The sequence below is a fragment of the Agelaius phoeniceus genome, chromosome 17, assembly GCF_051311805.1.
Source record: "Agelaius phoeniceus isolate bAgePho1 chromosome 17, bAgePho1.hap1, whole genome shotgun sequence".
In the NCBI taxonomy this organism is placed as follows: Eukaryota; Metazoa; Chordata; class Aves; order Passeriformes; family Icteridae; genus Agelaius; species Agelaius phoeniceus.
Window position 1 is genome coordinate 2,149,378 of NC_135281.1, and position 18,464 is coordinate 2,167,841.

Sequence of the window (18,464 nt, forward strand, 5' to 3'; positions counted from 1 at the left end):
TTCTAATTTGAGAAACTATTCTAGCCAATTGCAGGAAAGATGCGTCTCCCGGCTTGGTCAACTCTGAGAGTCTAATTTTGACTCTCTGCCAAAAAGCTGGATCCTTGACCGAGTCGGGAGAGACTTCAGGGAACTCGGAAGAGACCCACTTAAATAACTTTTTAACTTCGGATTTTTTATAGGAAACACCCCCCCCAATAAGGATTCCTGCAACTTGGATAGTGAGCCCCTTTTGGGCTGCAGACAGCCGTGCACCCATGGCTGAAAGATCTTAAAGTCTGCAACCGCAACCCAAAGCCCTCCTCGCCCCGGAAACGAAAGACTAAACTAAAAACGACTGCCTACCGGCCCCGGCCTATATTTTGGGGAGGGCAACAGAGTACCCTGGGGACTGGGGAGGGCATCTGGGAGAGTGGTGAAACACTCACGTGTCCGACGGGCAGCTAACAGAAACCGTGACGAGGTGGGTCCTGCGGCGAGACGGCTCCGGGTGCAGGAGTTCCCGTCTGATCCCCGGGGAGCGCTGCCACAGAAGGCCTGCTCTACCTCGGGGTAGTGCGACGTCCAGAGGACAATGAAAGTCCAATCTGTGGGGTCCGTGCAAAGATTGTAATTCCAAGCTCTACTGGCCTTAAAGGCAGCAGACCAGGAGCAGGCAGACAAAGCAGAGGGGCCCCACGTTGGGCGCCAGCACTGGAGCTGTGGCTGTAAAATAATTGTGCCCAGGCTAGAAGTGAAATAGAGAACCAGCCACCTCCAGCTGTTCTGACACTCCTCCGGCGCGGAGCCAGGGGGCGCGTGTCGACCGTGGGTCGGTAGGAAAGGGCAGGAAGCCGTTGATAGTAAAAGGTCCAATGCCGCAGGAGAAGGAAAGAGGTGACTCTCTACTGGCTTGGGGTAAAACGGGTTTAATAGGGGAGGACTAAGTAGTGAGGGAACCAGGCAGAGAGAGCCCCGAGCCCTCCAGGGACCCGGGTTTTAAAGGCAAGGGGTGGGGTAACAATGAACCAATCGCGAACTGGGAGAAAAAGATACATTCAAGATGGACAGGGAGAAGGAGCCTATAGAAACCAATCTGGGGTGGAGCCCCAGCCCCTCAGCCAATCACATGACGCTCCAGCTAGAAAGTTCTGGAAGAAGAGGCTGGGTGCTGGATGACAGACAGGGGACCCGGGGAGGGGCCAGGGATATTACATAGTAGGCAACCGGGGAAACAGGGGAGGGGTGCCGGGATTGGCATAGAACAAGGTTCGGGCTAAACCATTATATGGAATGTGGGAGGGGGAAACCGAACAATCCAAATGCAAACCACAACAGGATTTGTCTTTCTTCTTTCGGAAACTGGAGCACCACCATCTGGGATACTCCTTTTGAGATACATCCTGAGAAACTAAGATCACAATAGTGTATAGAATTGTGATGTAATAATTTGGAATAAAAATTGCTGATGAGAAAAAAACCTGGAAATAGAAACTGCTGAAAAAGCTGATGAGTACCCCTATAAATACCTGTAACCCTCAATTATCAGTGTGCAGTTGGAGGGAAAACTTCCCCCACTGTACCCAGCGCTGTATTGCTCATACTTTACCATATTAAATAATAAATTGATTGCTGCTTGAATATTGGCCTAGTCAAGCTTCTATTCATAAAAACGGTAAGGCAAGGCAAAGGCAAGACCACGCTGGAAGATTTGTCTCATGGCTTGGCTCTCGCAGGAGAGAAGCCTAAGGGTGTAATTATTGGCAGTTCCCACTGGATGGCTCCCGAAGCCCAGCGGGGACGGCAATGCTGAGCAAGCCGGCAGCTTCGATTCAGCTCCAGCCGTCCTCTTGTACCACAGCCCCGTGTTACCAACCACAACAGAGTGATAACCTTAGCCCAGAGCCAGGGAGGATGAACATTCCCACGGGACCACACACACCAGGAAGGATTTTATAAAATGCACCTGTGAGCGCACGGGCAGGAACCATGAGAGTAAGCTGTGACACAGAGCTATTAAATAAATACAAGAGATCCTTACAACTTTGTTTTAACATGGTCTCCTCAGATCTGTTGTTATCTCAATTCTTTGTGCCCCAGTCGAGCACCGAGAAGGACTGTTGTGGTTTAACCCCAGTCAGGAACTCAGTCCCACGCAGCCGCTCGCTGCTCTGGTGAGATGGGGGAAATTAGGAACAGGTAAAACCTATAGATTGACACAAAAACAGCTTAATAATTGAAACAAAACTAAACATATTTTTATTACTGCTATTACTACTTCTACTTTGACTAGTGAAAGGGAGAGAGAACGCAATAGAAGCCAGCACTGCCCAGTAGTTGCTCATCACCCACTGACCAATGCCCAGCCTCTTCCCCAGTAGCAATCGGTGGCTCCCAACCCCCTCCCAGTTTCTGCACTGGGCAGGAGGTTCTGTGGTCTGGAATATCCCCCTGGCCAGCTGGGGTTGGGTCTCCTGGCCATGCTCCCCCTTGCTGGCAGAGCATGGGACACTGAAAAGTCCTTGCCTTGGAGTGAGCTCGACAGGGCTCCAACTCAACGTGTTACCAGCGCTGTTCTCACTTTGAATACCAAAAATAGCGCTGGAGCAGCTTCTGGGGAGAAAATTCTCTCCCTCCCAGTCAAAACCAAGACATCCAGCAGCCCCTGAAAACCCCTCCCTGTGAGCCCTGACCGCTGCAGTCCCCACCTCCCTCAGTCACCCTTCAGTTCTCCCCAGCACCCCTTGAGCCCCCTGCCCCACCAACAGCCCCCTGTGACCCCCAGAATGCTACAGCCATGCCCTGTGTCCCCCACAAACCCCCAGTGATGCCCCCAGACCCACTCACGCCTTTGGCTGCTTGAGGGCCATGGTGGGCACTGCAGGGGACCCCTGCCCACTCCCACAGCTGCTGCTGCTGCCCAGTGCCTAGCACCCAGCGCTCTGCTCTGCCCCCTGCACTGAAGCCCTGGCACCTCCTCTTGGCCCAACAGTTTCAATCCCCTGCTGCACATACAGGAATGTGGCTTTTAATCTCAGAAATAGCAGCTGCACAGGAGCAGGACGACATTCATGGGTGGCTAGAGGACCATGGCTATGGGGCAGGGACAAGGGGAAATGGTTACAGGCCCAGGGGCATCAGGCCATAGCCACAGGGATGCAGCTGTGGGGACTACTTGGCAATAGGAGGAGTATGGCCATAGTGATGCCGGTGAGGCATGGGCTGTTTCCCCCGTTACGGGGTCATGCACCCCAGGGGCACACCAGGATGTACACAGCCACTTGGCTTCCATGTCCACATGATGAGCAGGGTTCTTCCTCCTCTTCCCTGGCTTGGAGAGGTGGGGACCATCTTAACCTCTGCCTGAGCCATTGGTGGCTTCAAAGAGATCCTGGTGCTCCTGGCTCCACGTCAAAGCCCTCTGCACCTTCTCATTCCCTTTCCTATCCCCCCAGAGCTCCGTCTGCCCCGACCCAACCTCTCTGTCCTGCCTGGGCACGAGGTGGCTGCGGGAGCTGAGGTGATGTTCCTCTGCACCACCACACAGCCCAGCACCGGCTGTTACCTGTACCTGGAGGGCCAGATCCAAGCCCAGGTGTTCCTCAGGGAACAAGGGGACCACAACTTCTCCCTCGTGCAGAAAGGTGAGAGCGGCCGCTACAGCTGCCAGTGCTACACCTTGAATGCTTTGAGAGAATGGTCTGCTGTCAGCAACACCCTGGACCTGGTGGTGAGAGGTGAGACATCCCCCCAGCCACATCCTGCTCCACTCTTCCGCCCTGTGCAACCTGTCACATCCTGGGGGAACTAGAAAAGAGGATTTAGGGCAGGAAAGCAGCTGTATGAAGGGACCAAGGAGAGGGTTCCAGCTTCCTTCACCTGTGTTTGAGCCTGGCCAGCTCCTCAGAGACCCTATAGATGACCTAGAGACCCTGTAGATACAGGGTTGCTGGGCTGACAAGCTAAGAGGATAAGATAAGACTCTGACAGGATAAGAGTCAAGAGGACACCTCTCCCTGCACTGGCCCAGAAAGTACCCATGTCCTGGGCTGCATCCCAGCACTGTGGGCAGCATAGGAAGGAGATTCCGCCGCTGTGGAGAGCAGCTCCCCCTGCCCAGTGAATCATGATTTTAAAGGGTTAAGATTTTAGCTGAGGGTTAGAACCAATTCATATTGAAGCTGGTACACCAACAATAGGTTAATGATTATTAGATGCTAAAGCTAATTGTTATATTATTAGCTATGGTAGAAAGGCAATCCCCTGGCAGGGAGCAATGTGCTCTGACTCAATTATTCAGAATGCTGAACAATTGCTTTATTAAGCTATACTATATTACACTAACACTATATTAAATTACATACCAAAAAGATACTATACTATACTATACTATTACTATTACTATACTATACTACTAAAGAAAAACCCGTGACTGTCTGAGACAGCCAGGACACAGCTTTGAGTGATTGGCTAATCACTTAAAACAACTTTCACCGGTGTCCAATTAACAAAATCACTTTTGGTAAACAATCTCCATAACACATTCCACATGTGCAAAAACAACAGGAGCAGTGACTAGAAATAAGAATTGTTTTCTCTTCTTCTCTGAGGTTCTCACTGCCTTCCACAGGAAAAATCCTTGGGATGTTGTGCCTGCTGCTCTCTGTGAAGAGAGCTGTGGCCACAGTGAACTCATTTGTAGAAGGAAGTGGAGCAGGGGAACCATTACAGGAACATACTGAAACCAGTAGGACAATGCCCATCACTTGGACTCTATGTCAAATCCATCATGAAGCAGGGGGGCTTGGATCATGCCAGAGGGTCCCAGAGACCTGACAAAGACTTTCCTGACTTAATCCCTGGGACCACTGACCCAGTTTGAGATCACCCACCCAATTCAAGGGAAGAACTGTGGAGGCATGAAGGACTAATAAACTCATTTTAATACAGAGCGGGGATTGGAGGTGCTGGGGGTATGCATATGTATTATTTTGGGAAATAAATGGAAGGCAAAAATCCTTGTGTGGCACAATCACACATTTCAGGGACGATCCCCACGGTGCCACCCACCGGTGTAATAAACATAACACTTTCTAACTTTGATGAGTTAGAGAGTCTTTGTCCATGATTTTCGGTTCTAACGATTCACCAGGACACCCTCCCCATGCATCTGTGGCCTCGGGCTGTGGCAGGGCTGGAGCTGGGCACTGACAGCCTGTGGAGAGCAGCTGAGCTGTCCCTTGGGCTGCTGTTGGGGCAAAGCCATCAGTGCTTTGGAGGGAAAAAGGGAAGAAAAGGGAGAAGGGAAGGGCAGCCCCATTTCTCACTGAACTTAGGTCCCTGCTGTGCACTCTTCACCCCTTTGTTGGATAATACCTCAAATTCTCGTTACTTGTTGCAGGGAACACCTCTGCCCTCAAGAAGGGAAATTGTGTAAGAGCTTGCAGTAGCCTCACTGTGCCAGTGAAAATGAGTATAATTTTCTTCTGAAAAACATTTTATTAAAAAAAATTAGAATACCTGTCCCTAGGAGATGCTTGCAAATGCAAACACCACAAACTGTTGTTACTTTAATTGTTTGTAGCGCACTCTTTGTGTCCTTTTATTTTAAGTAGCTGCCCAGACAGATGTCACCCACAAGTCTTACTGTTCAAGGATTATTTTTTTTGTTTGGGCTTCATTCTCCATATACCAATCCTTCTCCTGACCTATGTTGTTGTTCTCACATATTCACATTTTGATCCCAGAAATCATCTACTTCATGAAATGTTTCATAGATCCTAATCCTCAACATAAGGTGAGGTTTGACACCAGCTGAATGTGAGACCAACGGATGTTTAAGGGAGGGAGTAGCCCTGTCCTGAGGAGCTGATCCCATTTCTCACATCCATAAGCTCTTTGTCTTAGGAGAAATTGTTCCATTCAAATGGAGACCAGAGGTGCTGTTACCTCAGGTCATCATTGCTTCTGACAGGTGTGGGTCTTGGATGCTCCAGCTGTTTCTCCAGAGACTGATGGCCCAGGGATGTCAGTGCCGAGTTAAGGTTCAGAGACTGATCCAGCTTCCGAGTCTCTTCTTCCAGAACAGCAGCTTTGGGCTCCTTGAGCACAGCTGCAAAGGAGCAGCACAGCTCCTGGTGAAGGTCTGACAGCTCCTGGCTGGTCCTTGCACAGCTCTCAATGTAGTTCTGACAGTGCTGTCGCTCTTGGGCCAGCTGTGACTGCAGCAGGGACACCTGAAAGAGGCACAAGGCCCGGCTCAGACAAGCCCACGCTGGCAGGAGCACCTGCAGCCCCATGGTACCGGCTCTCGGGGCAGACACAGCCTCCAACTCCAGCCCTCACCAACACTCTGCCCTTGGGCAAGGGCAAAGGAACAGGCTCCCAGACACAACAGAGCTCAGAGCATCAACAAGTCCACTTCAAGGCTGCCAAACCTTTCCCACGTGCATCCCTCAGCCACCACAGGTCTATTACAGACACTTCCAGAGGGATTTAGGAACCCAGCTCTGATTTCCAGAGCACACATTTGGGTCACTGACCCCTTTCTCCACAGGCTGTGCCTCAGCACGAGGGCTGCTGCTCCTCTGAGATACTGGAGGACTCTTCTACTTGAGCTGCTGGACAGGCAGCTGAGGGACAGGGAGCAAACTCTCCCTCTCCCAGCCTTCAGAGCATTCCACACAGGAGCAGAGCAGAATGTGGACAACTAAGCCCAGTGGATTAATAAACCTCTGGCATGGCCTCAGGTCCCTGGATTTCTGCTAAAATGCAAGCTCCACTGTTACAGAGTCAAGGGAAAATGGAAACAGGCAACAAAGGAGGACATCCTGGTCCAGACTGCCCAGGGAAGTAGTGGAATCACTGACCCTGGAAGTGTTCAGAAAATGTGCCCGTGGCAATTTGGGCCATGGTTTAGTGTTGGGACTGACAATCTGGTTTAATAGTTGGATTAGATTATCTGAGAGGGCTTTTCCAACCTTAAGCATTTTATGATTCTATGATTCTGATATTTTCAGGTGACTTCCAATGTTCTGAATTTCATCCCATCTCTCTCCCCCACCGCCTGATCTTAGACAAGTCAGAGACAAGACCAAGGTAAAGGATGTTTGGTTGTTGCCAACAGGTGCACAACTGGCAACACCTGCTGTACTCACTTCCTGAGAGCCAAACACAACTCGGGCTGTAGCAGCAGGCACAGCTGTGCCCATGAGTAGAGCCACAGCAGCCTTTGCAGGAAAGTTTTCCTACTCCTCACCTGGTTCTGTAACTCAGCTAAGCGCTGACTGCAGTGAGCATGAGACTCCTCCTGTTGAGAAAAGGAAAGGATGTTCTTTCAGTCTGTTTGGTCACAACCACAGGCAATATTTCCCTTCTATTAGATCTCTGGAGGGCTGCTGCCACTGGGATTTCTCATCATTCCTCTGTGTGACCAAAGCCTCCTTGTACCAAGGAAAATGTTGTTCTCACCTGTCTGGAAGCAGGCAACTTGCACTTGTCAGACTCAGAGAGAGAAAATCCAGAGGCATCTGGGAGTAACCGACCCCTAAAACATCTCTTCAGTCTCCTCCGTTCGTGTTCCACCTGCACATTGGATGGGAGAGAGGGTCACAGAAACCTGTCAGCAAACATGGAGCAAAAGGACCTCTGGACAGCAAGGCAAGGAGAGCCCTGCTCTGAGACCCTGAAGTGCACCAGACAACAGTGGGGGCAAAAAGCTCTCGCTGGAGGCTGTGCAAGAGAGGCCAGTGTGTGTGTGCAGGGACACGGGGCCAGGGAGGGAGGCAGCGCAGTGAAGGTGCCCTTGTGAAAGCCATGGGCTGTCACAAGAGAGTGTCGCAGTGTGATGCAATATCCTGTTTTAGCTATCCCAGTCCTTTCCCAGGTGTGCCAATACCTTCTCCCTTCCCCTCCCCTTGCCTCCTGCTAAGTGCTGTCCATCAATCTTAACATTCCAGCAAGGCATCATCTGATTGGCAAAAGTTCAAAAGATGCTTCTCAGCCCTGGGGTCATTGGGCTACCTAGGTGCCACTTCTCTCCCGAGCCTTCCCCCCTCCTACCTGGTTGGTGGCATACCTACCCCTTCCCTCCCCCTGTCCCTGGGGCTTAAAAGGACACTGGGACCATGTGGTCGCTATTCTGTTGGAGTTGTTACAAGATTCAGAGACCTGTAACCCTGGAATAAAGCTCTGGATTAAACCCTTGGGCAGAATCCCGTCTCCTTTTCTCCTTCACCATCGCCTAAAGCCTTTCCACCAGAGGTAAAACTGAGTTCCTGCTTGCCTAGACTTGTTCTAAGTGCCAGCTGTCACATCCAGCCAGCCAAAAGTGTCTCTGAGGTGAAATACCTCAGTTGCCACCTCTGGTCCAGCAGCAAGGATCAGATGAGCCCAGGCATGTTCCACCCGGTAATATTGGGATCTTATTCCAATAGGAGAGAACAAACAAAGGGGTGTGCCCACAGCAGGGACAGGGAGAGGCAAGGGAACAAGCAGAGGTCTCCAAAGCACTGCCTGGGCTAAGGTGCCAAGTTCCAGAGGAGCCTGAGGCTCTGCAGAGGCAGTCAAAGCCCAATTTACCTGCTCAAGAGTCCTCCTGAGTTCAGTGTTTTGTTGCTTGAGCTCCACTTTTTCATCTTCCAGCTTTGCAACTGCTTGCTGCAGACATTCCAGGCTCTGCAACATGAGTCTCTTCTCTGACAGCAATGACAGCTGCTCCCCTTCAGCAACAGCCTGCTGGGCATTCAGAAAGGAGATGCCATGAGCTGGTGCCACATAAAGGTTAGAAGGGTGTCAGAATTGATACACTGGGGAGAGTGACCACAGCATGAATGGACAGTGCTAAGGGCCTTCTTCTTCCCCTTGTCCACAGGCCAAAACAACACACCCTCTCTCTAGGGACCATCCTCCAAATCCTCTTGGAGAATTGAATACTTTGTTCTGGATCTTCCAGATCTGCTTCCTGCTAGTTTTTTTCAGTGTTCCCCATTCTTGTTTTCAGACATTGAAAGCATTAATTTCCTATCCAGCCATTTCATTGTTTTACAAAGTTCTGTAGTGTCTCCGCCTCTCTCTTTCTCTCAGCCATTTCTTCTCAGTTGTGAATACTTAAATATTTACTCCCCTTGGGGAAGTTAATTACCATCTCTGGTCATCCTTTTTGATCATCACTGTAAATTCTCTTCCCTACAGTTCTGCTCTCTGTCCTTAGACAACCAAATGTGCAAGATGTGGGTGAAGCATGCATTTCTGCAGTGATAAAACAGTGCAGTTTTTTTCTCTATTCTCTTTACCTGTTACATCCTCATACAGAACTGCTCTTTGAAAATACCACGTTATCAATCAGGCCATAAGCATTGCTTGGAACTTAGTCAGGAACCGCTTCCTCCTTCTCCTTTGTGCCTTTCTTCACGAACTGCTCCTTGGAGCACCTATAAATGCAGTCTTGGTATAAGCAGTAAACCAATCTGTGTGGATGCTACTGCATTACCCGACTGAATGTTCTTGCATACCTGACCTACATGGATGTAACTGAAATCTCATGCTCTTTTCACATTTCTTGCCCTTGTCACATCTTTACTTCCCATCAACAGATCTCAATACTTGTCAGCATCCTGGATCAGGCTGCAAGTAATATTTCTCAAGTCATAAGTAAATGTATAATCCATAAATAGTGTTTTCTTAGTAGCACTTTTTACATGCCAATATACTAATGGACACCAGAATATAGGCAAATTCTTGGCAAAGCTGCAGCACAGGCTATTGCAACTGTTCCACTAGCAGGAACTGAATAAGTCCACTTTGAAAAATTACACACAAGTTTGCCTCTGTCATTTTTTGATTGCAGTACAAACATGTCCTGAATGCACAATTAAGCATTTAATCTGACTAGGCTTAGTCCCATTCTTTTAACACACAGGAAAAGCTGTCCCTCAGAAATCTCCATCTCAGGAAGCATCCTCAAGGCACCAGCAGTGCAGGTGCTGTTCAGCCCTCTCGGTACAAAACTCAGCTGGGTTTAGTTCATCACTCTGCTCAGCTGCTCCACCAAATCCAAACCCCCACGTGTTGCATCCCTTTGCATGGGCACAGGAGAAGCAGCTCCCCATGCCCAGCTTTTGGTCTGGAGCTGGTTTGAACAGCAAGCTCCAGAGCTGGATCAGTCATTCCAGCATACCAGGAAACAATCTGGCAGTCAATGGTGTCTGGCTGGAGCCAGGCAGACAGACAAGGCTGCCTGCTGCAGCCCAGGCTGCTTTACCCAATGGGACTGACAGGGATAGAGACCCACCTCTTCATGGGAAACATCTCTGGAATAATTCAGGGACACTGGAGTGGACTGAAGATCAATCCCAGTGCCTACCTGTTGACGAAATCGGTCTGTGTCTCTCTCTGAAATCATTCTCTGCAGGATGCTTATTTCCTTCTTCAGATTCCCATTGGCCATTTCACTCTTGCTCAGTGCAGCACTCAGGACTTGAGCGTTCTCTCTCCATTCATGTTCTCTGCTTTCTCTCTGCTTCAAAGCAGCAGCCACACACCCCAACTCTTCACCTTTGGCTTCCCTCTCAGCTTCTAACTGTTGGGTAATTTCCTCCTGCCTTTGCAAGAGATAGTCTCTCTCCTGGAGAATTTTCCTCTTCTCTACTTCCTCTTCCTCCCATTTTTGGAGTTTTTGGATTTGTTTCTTTAGAGTCTCCCCTTCATCTTTCCATCGCAAAGCCAATGTTAATTCTTTCAGCAGTTCACTCTGCCTCCTAAGCTCTTGCTCTCTCTCTATCAGAGTCTTCTTTAAATACTTGACTTTGTCTGTCTGGTACTTGATCTCTTTATCCTTCTTTGTCAGAGTCTGCTGAACATGCTGGAGATCTTCCCGAAGAGCTCTTATTTCCACTTCTATCTGCTTTCGCTCAGTTTGAGCCTTGATCTCTCCTTCTCTCTCAGGGAAGGTTTCTTTCAGGAACTCTTGCTCTCCATCATGTCTAACCTCTTCATTCTTTTCAGTTAGCCTAAGCTGGAGATTCTGCAGAGTCTTCAGTTCTTCTTCTACATGCTGGAGTTTTTGCCTAAGAGTGTCATTGTCCTCATCTTTCTTCCTCACCACTTCCTCAAGTAGAGTCACTTGTTTCTGGCATGATGTCAGTGCTACTTTCATGCTTTCTTCACGAAGCTGGAATGTGTTCATTTGCTCTGTCTGCTTGAGGAACTCCAAATGGTTCTTCTTCAACATCTCGCTTGCTTTGTCTAGATCCTGCTCTAGACTTTTGGCCTGCTTGCCTGCCACCTCCTTCTGCTCTCGAAGGTCCTGGACATGCTCTTGCAAAGACACTATCTCTTGATGTCTAGCTTCAAGAGAAGATTCAGCATATTCTAGTTTTTGCAGTATGGCTTTAGCCTGCACCGCTGTCTCTTCCTTCTGCTGTTGAAGCTTTGTGATGGTGTCCTCCAGAACACAAATCTTGTCTTCTTTTTCTTTCAGAGTCAGTGTTGTTGCATGGAAATTTCTTTGCTCAGCTTCATGCTTTTCCTCCTTTTCCTTGCATGCCTCACATTGCTTTCTAAGGGACAAAATTTCCTGCTCTTTTTCCTTTAGTTCCACTTGAAGACAATGCAGAATTTGCTTCTGCTGTTCAGAGTCTTGCTTTTGTTTTTGGAAGGTCTCAATCAGTTCCTTCTGAGATTCAATCATTAAATCCTTTTCTTTCAATATTGTTCTAGAGTATTCTAAGTCTCTGTGCAAGACATTAATCTGTTCCTCTTTTTTTTCCTCATAGCTCCTTGTTTGTTGCTTTTGGATGTCCATAAGTCTGTCTTTTTCTTTTAAGGTTGCTAAGGTCTGCTCCAGTTGGTCACGGACAGTTTTTAACTGCATTTCCATGACTTCTTCAACTTCCTGCATTTGCTTTTGCTGTGACTCAAGCTCTTGCTCTTTTTTAGATAAAGAAAGTGTCATGATTTCTACTTTATCAAGAAGCTCTTGCCGATGCCTGTCTTGCTGTTCTTTGTGCTGCTGCAAAAGCCTTAACTCTTCCCTTTGAGCATCACACTCATTCTCTCTGTCCTTAAGAACAGTTCTCAGGTGTTCAAGGCTAGCATTTAGAGATTTCACATCTTCTCTCTCCTTTTCCAGTTCTTGAATCTGCTGAGTCAGAGAAAGAAGCTCCAACCTTTTCTCCTTCAGGTTTCCTTCCATATCATCAAGATCCACAAGCAGATTTCTGACTTGTACTGCACCATGCTGTTCTAGAATCATTATTTTCTCCTCCTGGAATTTGATCTCCAGGTGTCTCTCCTCCAGCTCTTTGCTCACCCTGCTGACGGCAGAGTTCTGCAATTCTAACTGCTTCTCCAGCTCCCTTATCATTTCTTGCTGGGATCTGATCTCTTGGTCCTTCTCTTCCAGCTCTTGGCTCATTTTGCTAAAAACAATCCTTTGCTTTTCTTGCTGCTTCTCCAGCTCCTGTATCTGTTCCTGTTGGGATTCTGTCTTCTGTTCTTTCTCTGTAATGTCCTTAATAACCTGATTAAGAGCAGTTTTATGCATTTCTTTCTGCTTTTCCAACATTCTCATCTGCTCTTGGTACAATTTCATTTCTCCCTCCCTCTCTGAAAGGATGGCAGTCACATGAGCGAGATGCTCCTGCAAAGCTTTGGTCTCTGCTGCCTCTTTCTGAAGAATCTCCATTTTCTTCCCCTGGTTTTGCACTTCCTCATTTTTAATTTTTAACGTGGACAGGGCAGTTTGAAGCTCTTGTTCAAGGGAGTGATTCTTGTCTATTGCTGTATTTGCTCGGGTTTCAGAGGCTGTGACCGATTCCTCCAGAAGTTTTATCTCACACTCTAGTTTTTCTTTATCTGCCTGCAGCCTGTCCTGTTCATGCTGCCAAAACAGGGAGAAAAAGGGTCACTCATTCCCTCTCTCACTTTGCTTTTCAAACCAGATCTGCACTCCTGCTGCAGGGGCAGGCACAGGCTGCCCCTCTCTCTCAGCCTCTCAGCATGCTGCAGAGCTTTGCTGGGCCCCCCTCCCCTTGATGCTGCATCTTTCCCAGCTCACTCAGCCCATCCCAGCTTCCCTTCTGCCCTTGCCTGACCTCCTGCAGCTCCACTCCAGGGCTCCTTTGGGGAGGAGCTGCCAGAACTGCAGCCAGGATTTCAAGTGCCCGCTGAGCAGGATTCAGGCAGTGCCACGAGGATGTGCTCTCCATCAGGGAGGAAGGAAAGAGCAAACAGCCGCAGCCTTTCATTCCCTGGGGCTGGGCTGACAGCAGTGCTTTTCCACCTCTCCTGTGTAGAGTTCCCATGGCTCCATGCCCCAGAGCCCCACTGCCCTCTCTGGGAGCAGCAATGGCCAGATCAGTCTGTCATTCTCTGCTGCCACTCAGGACCAGATCTCCCCTTGCAGGCACACGTCCTGCTGGGGATCAGCACTTGGCTTTCCTCTCCTCTCTCCCCACTGGCTGCTCTCCCATGGCCAAGGCCAAACACCTTTCTATTAACAGCAAACTTGGGACTCTCCCCTTCTTTCCAGATCCAGATAGTTAGAAATCTGAACATGGGATTGGACACCAGGAATTCCCCAAACCATGCAATGTCAGTAGGGACACTGAGGACATTGAGAACTAAAGGTTCAAGGGCACAGAAGCCCAGCAGGGAGGAAAATCAGCAGCCTCAGCATTAACTGGCTTTGCCATGACTACAACATCTTCTCCTCCTTATTCAGAAGAATGCAATTAGAAGTTAAACTGGGAAAAGGTGCTCTTTAGAACTATGAACACAAGGTCCAAACATAGCTAGGAAATGGCCCTTTGTGGCATCTGCCAATCTCACCAGCACATCCTTCCTTTCCTTCTCCAGCTTTTCCAATTTCCTCTTCAGAGATGCCACCTCCTGACGAAGAGCCACAGCCTCTTCCTTTAGGGCAATGGTCTCTTCCTTCAAGGCACTTTCTAGAGAGGTCTTCTGGTGTTCTGCCCTCAACATTGCTGCAGCAGGGAAGGAGAAGAGGAAAAGAAAAGTCAAGTTAAACTGATGTGCATCCTGCAGAGACAAGAGCACTGTCTTCTCTACCTGCCTGTGGTTGCCAGGCCCTAAGCCCACAAAGGCTCCAAAGGTGACAGAAATGAAGGAAACTTCCCGGCAGAGAAAAAGGCAGAAATGAAAGGGGCAGGGTTCAGAGGGACAGAAAAGTGTGTTTGCTCTTGGCCTTGTGCAGAGTGAGCAAGCCAAGAGAGACAAAGCACAGGGGATGCCTGTGCAGCCCTGCTCCAGAGAGGCCAATAGCCTGGAGGCTCTGGCAGGGCCTGGAGTTTGGGGGGAATGGAGCTGAGGCATCCAGCTACAGCTCCTTAGCACAGACACGGCACCTGAGAGGCACCAGCTGTGCACGGGATCAGCCCTAGCACAGCCAGAGGGCACTGCCAGCCACAGCACCTTTCTCAAGAGAAAGCTTTCACTGGCACTCAGATGGAGAAATCTCCTGCTGGTTGTTTTTCCCCTCTGCCATGTCTGGGCACTGTGTTTTTTCTCTGTGTGGCATCAAAGAACCCCACTGGAGAGACAGGATGGGGCAGTGGCTGGGAGAGTAGAAGCTGTACCTGCCCGACTTTCATCCAACTGTATCTGCAGCTCCTGATTGCTGGCTCTGAGATTGTCCATCTGATCCTGCCCCGTGCCCAGCTCCAGCTCCAAGGCCTGTATCTTCTTCCTTGCATCATTCTGGAAAAGACAAGAGAGCAGAATCACCTGTCATTGCCACTGCTGGCAGGAGACAAAGGACTACACACACTAAAGAAGAAATAGCCAGTGTGGGAGAGGGCAGCCAGACAGTACTGGTGGATGTGATTGTGATCCTCCTTCCTCCCCATGCCAGTGAGCCAACCCCCCTACAAGGACTGACACCCATCCTGGCCTTGGCACAGTGCTTGTCCAGCAGCCCAGCAGCAAGACAGGATTTCTGGGTGCACTGGGCACACATTACCAGATCTTTCTGGGAATGCTCCAGGTGCTGCTGCAGGTCTTGCAGAGTTGCTGCCACTCTGTCCACTGTGAGCTCTGTGGGGACATCCCCAGCCTGAGAAGCAGTTAGGCCCATGACATGACCCTCTTCTGAAAAGAGAAGATATTCTGTTTCAAGATTTAATCCAGTGGTCTCCAACAAACAAGGCCTCTCTACCTAGGAGGAGGTGCCTTGGTCATTGTCCTAAAGCTCACTTTGCAGCAGGATGTGTGTCACAGGCTGACATTATTCTGATGACCACTAATGCCAGCACTGCCCCAGAGACAACTGCATGGGCCCTGGGCTTGACATGGACTTGGGCCTTGCATGGGCTTGACAGGCCCAAGTCTCCCTTCTGACTCTGATCATTTCTCTACATACAAACATGGACTTGTGTCTCTGCAGGGAAGTCAAGCTGTCAAGACTTCCCAAGGCCTGAGTCAGCCTAAACTGCCAGGGTGAGTGTGTGATAGATACAAGGGTGACCAGGAACACCCCCTCACTCCACCTGCTCACCCAGGCTCCCACACTTGCCTGAGCTCCAAGTGACCAAGTCTCTGCTGTCCGTGATCATGTGGTGGAGAGCTAAGAGCAGTTTGTCCAGCTGGGATTGAGTTTCCTGGTGGGCACCACTGGCCTGTTGACACTCTGTGGCCAAGGCCTCTGCTCTGTCATCAGAGCTCTGGAGCTTCATATGCAGCTCAGACACCTCAGCCTGCAGCACGTGCACAGAGTCCCTCAAAGAGCGTTCTCCTGCTTGAGACTCCTCCAGCTCCTTCAGCAGCTGCTTCTGTTGAGTTGCCTGGGAAGCCTCCATCTGCAGCACTGCGTCCTGCAGGGCCCGGATCTGGAAGATGGATGCACAGAGCCTCAGGGACAGGGCTGCTCCTGAGGCAGCAGAGTGGGCCGCAGGGAGAGCAACGAAGGAGAAATGACTTCAAGCCAAAACCAGAAGGCACAGATGCAAGGATTGCAATGGAGGCAAATGGAGAGAAAACAGGGAAAGGGAGGCAATGGGCATCCTTGGGCTGCAGCTCTGAACAGCGGCTGAACTGGCTGTGCTGGAAGTGCCCTGCCCAGCCTGCCACAGCCACCTCTGTGTCCCCACATTGCTCAGTGCCTGGCACAGGCACCAACTCTGTCTGGGACAACACTGCCAACAGAGGGACAGAGAAGCTCCAGAGGAGTCTGCTGCTGCTTCTCCTCCCACATTTCCTGCTGGGACCCGGGAGAGGATGGGGGGGGAAAACTTCTGCAGCAGACACCAGATCCAGCCTCAGCCTCAGGGTGCAGCAGCAGCCCCGGGCAGAACACGGCAGCTGTGGATGCTGCTGGCAGGGGAAAGAGGCTGGGGCCTGCAAGGCAAAGGTGCTGTTGTGTGTCCCTGGAGAAGAGGATGCCACTGCACAGCTTACCTGGTCGTTGAGCTCCTGCACTTCTCTTCTGTGCTCTGAGTGGAGCTCCTCGGCCTGGGTAAGGGCAGAACGAAGCTGAGTAACCTGATTGATCTGGGCCAGGTTGTTTTCTTCCAGGGTTCTGAGACTCAGATCCTTTTCTTCCAGAGACAGAGTCAGCCTGTAGAACAAGGTAACAGATGGCCATGAGAGACATTCATATCCTTGGGTGCCTCAGAAGGGGTGGTGGAGTTGACCACTATGTGAGGCAATACTTGGAATGTGTCAAGCTTTGTCTGGGGTAGATGATGAGTGTGTCCAGAGCTTATGGGTCAGAATAAAAGGACAGATAAGTAAGGGTGACATTGCTGTGGGTGTTTGCTAGAGGCCACCTGAGCAGGAGAAGTAGATGAGGCTTTCTACAGGCAACATAAAGCAATCTCAAAGTCACAGCCCTGGCTCTTGTGGGATACTTTAGCTTCCCTGCCATCAGCTGGAGAAGCCACATAGTGCAGATGTTCCTGGGAAGCACTGATGACAACTTGCTGTCACAGGCAGTGGAGGATCCCACAAGGAACAGCATGGTGCTCAACCTTACCCTAACCATCAGGGCAGGCCTTTTTGGAGATGTGAAGCCTGAGGTCAGCCTTGGCTGCACTGCCTATGAATGAGACTGTGAAGTTCAGCTGGGGGTGAGGAAAAAGCAGGGCAGCAAGCAAGATTACAACCACAGACCTCATGAGAGCTAACTTTAGCCTCTTCAGGGACCTTCTTGAAAGAAGCAGATGGAAACAGGTCCTGCAGGGTAAAGGGGTCCAACTGATATTCAAGGATCACTTCCTCCAGGCTCAACAACAATGCATCCTAGTGAGCAAGAAACTGGGCAAAGGGGGCAAGAGACCTGAGTGGATAAGCAAAGAACTTCTGTTATTCCTCAAGTGCAAGCAGGAAATACACAGGAGATGGAAGCAGGCTCAGGCCACTTGGAATGAGTATAGAGACAGTGTTGGACTAAGTAGAAATGAAACAAAGAAGACCAAGGACCACCTTGGAATTAAATCTGGGCAAGGACATCAAAAAGGACTTTTTAAAATACATCAGCAACAAAAGGAAAACCAAGGATGATGTGTCTCTGTCTGTTCCTAAATGGAGGGGAGACCCTGGTAACAGAGGATACAGAGAAGGCAGAGTTCCTGAGTGCCTTTATTTGCATTGGTCTGTACTGGACAAGACCAGCCCTCAGGGATCTCTGGCCCAGGAGACCAGGCTGAAGGAATGTTGGAAGGAAGACTATCCCTTAGCAAGATTTTCCTTTCAAGGAGAACTGGGTTACTGAATGCCTGGGCAAACTCAACATCCACAAGTCCTCAGGCCCTGACAGGATGTGACTATGAGTGCTGAGGGAGCTCGTGGACACCAGAGTGAGGCCACTCCCCATTATCTTGGAAAGGTCATGGAGATCAGGAGAGGTGTCTGGGGGCTGGAAGAAAGCAAATATCATTCTGGTCTTCAGAAAGGGCATGGAGGAGGACCCAGGGAACGATGGGCCTGTCAGAATCATCTCAATCCCTGGAAAGGTGATGGAGTACCTCATGCTGGAGGTGCCCTCTTCCCCACATGGAAGGACAAGAAGATGATCAGGAATGGTCAGCATTGGATTCACTAAAGATAAATCATGCCTGACCAACCTGATTGCCTTCTACAATGAAACATCTACCTGGGTGGACAAAGGGAGAGCAGTGGATATTGTTTACCTTGATGTCAGCAAGGCTTTTGACACAGTCACTCTCAACATCCTCCTTGGGAAACTCAGGCAGCAGGGGCTGGAGGAGCGGACAATGGGCTGATCTGAGTACTGGCTGAACAGCAGAAGCCAGAGGGTTGTAATTAGTGGCACAGGGTCTGGCTGGAGGCCTGTCATTAGTGGTGTCCCCCAGGGTTCACTCCTGGACTCACTATTGTTGAACTTGCTCATCAATGGCATGGATGAGGCAAGCAATGCCTCCCCATGAGGGCTGGCATCCCTTCAGAGGGATCTCAGCAGGCTGAGGATGGGCAGAGAGGAACCCTCTGAAATCCAGCAAGGTCCTGCA

The 18,464-nt window shown here is 49.9% G+C and overlaps 1 protein-coding gene across 1 annotated transcript in view; it reads right to left on the reverse strand.

Moving 5' to 3' along the window:
- Positions 1–4,904: 4,904 nt before the first annotated feature.
- The window catches only part of CEP250 (centrosomal protein 250), a 29,931-nt gene continuing 16,371 nt past the window's right edge, over positions 4,905–18,464 (reverse strand). The window contains exons 22-31 of the mRNA XM_054644328.2: positions 16,393–16,552; positions 15,512–15,824; positions 14,960–15,087; positions 14,577–14,697; positions 13,810–13,964; positions 10,343–12,859; positions 8,560–8,715; positions 7,450–7,563; positions 7,238–7,288; positions 4,905–6,215 (exon numbers count right to left, since the gene is read on the reverse strand). Coding sequence (XP_054500303.2) covers positions 5,925–6,215; positions 7,238–7,288; positions 7,450–7,563; positions 8,560–8,715; positions 10,343–12,859; positions 13,810–13,964; positions 14,577–14,697; positions 14,960–15,087; positions 15,512–15,824; positions 16,393–16,552 — 4,006 coding nt within the window. The 3' untranslated portion in view covers positions 4,905–5,924. The remainder of the gene's footprint in view (positions 6,216–7,237; positions 7,289–7,449; positions 7,564–8,559; positions 8,716–10,342; positions 12,860–13,809; positions 13,965–14,576; positions 14,698–14,959; positions 15,088–15,511; positions 15,825–16,392; positions 16,553–18,464) is intronic.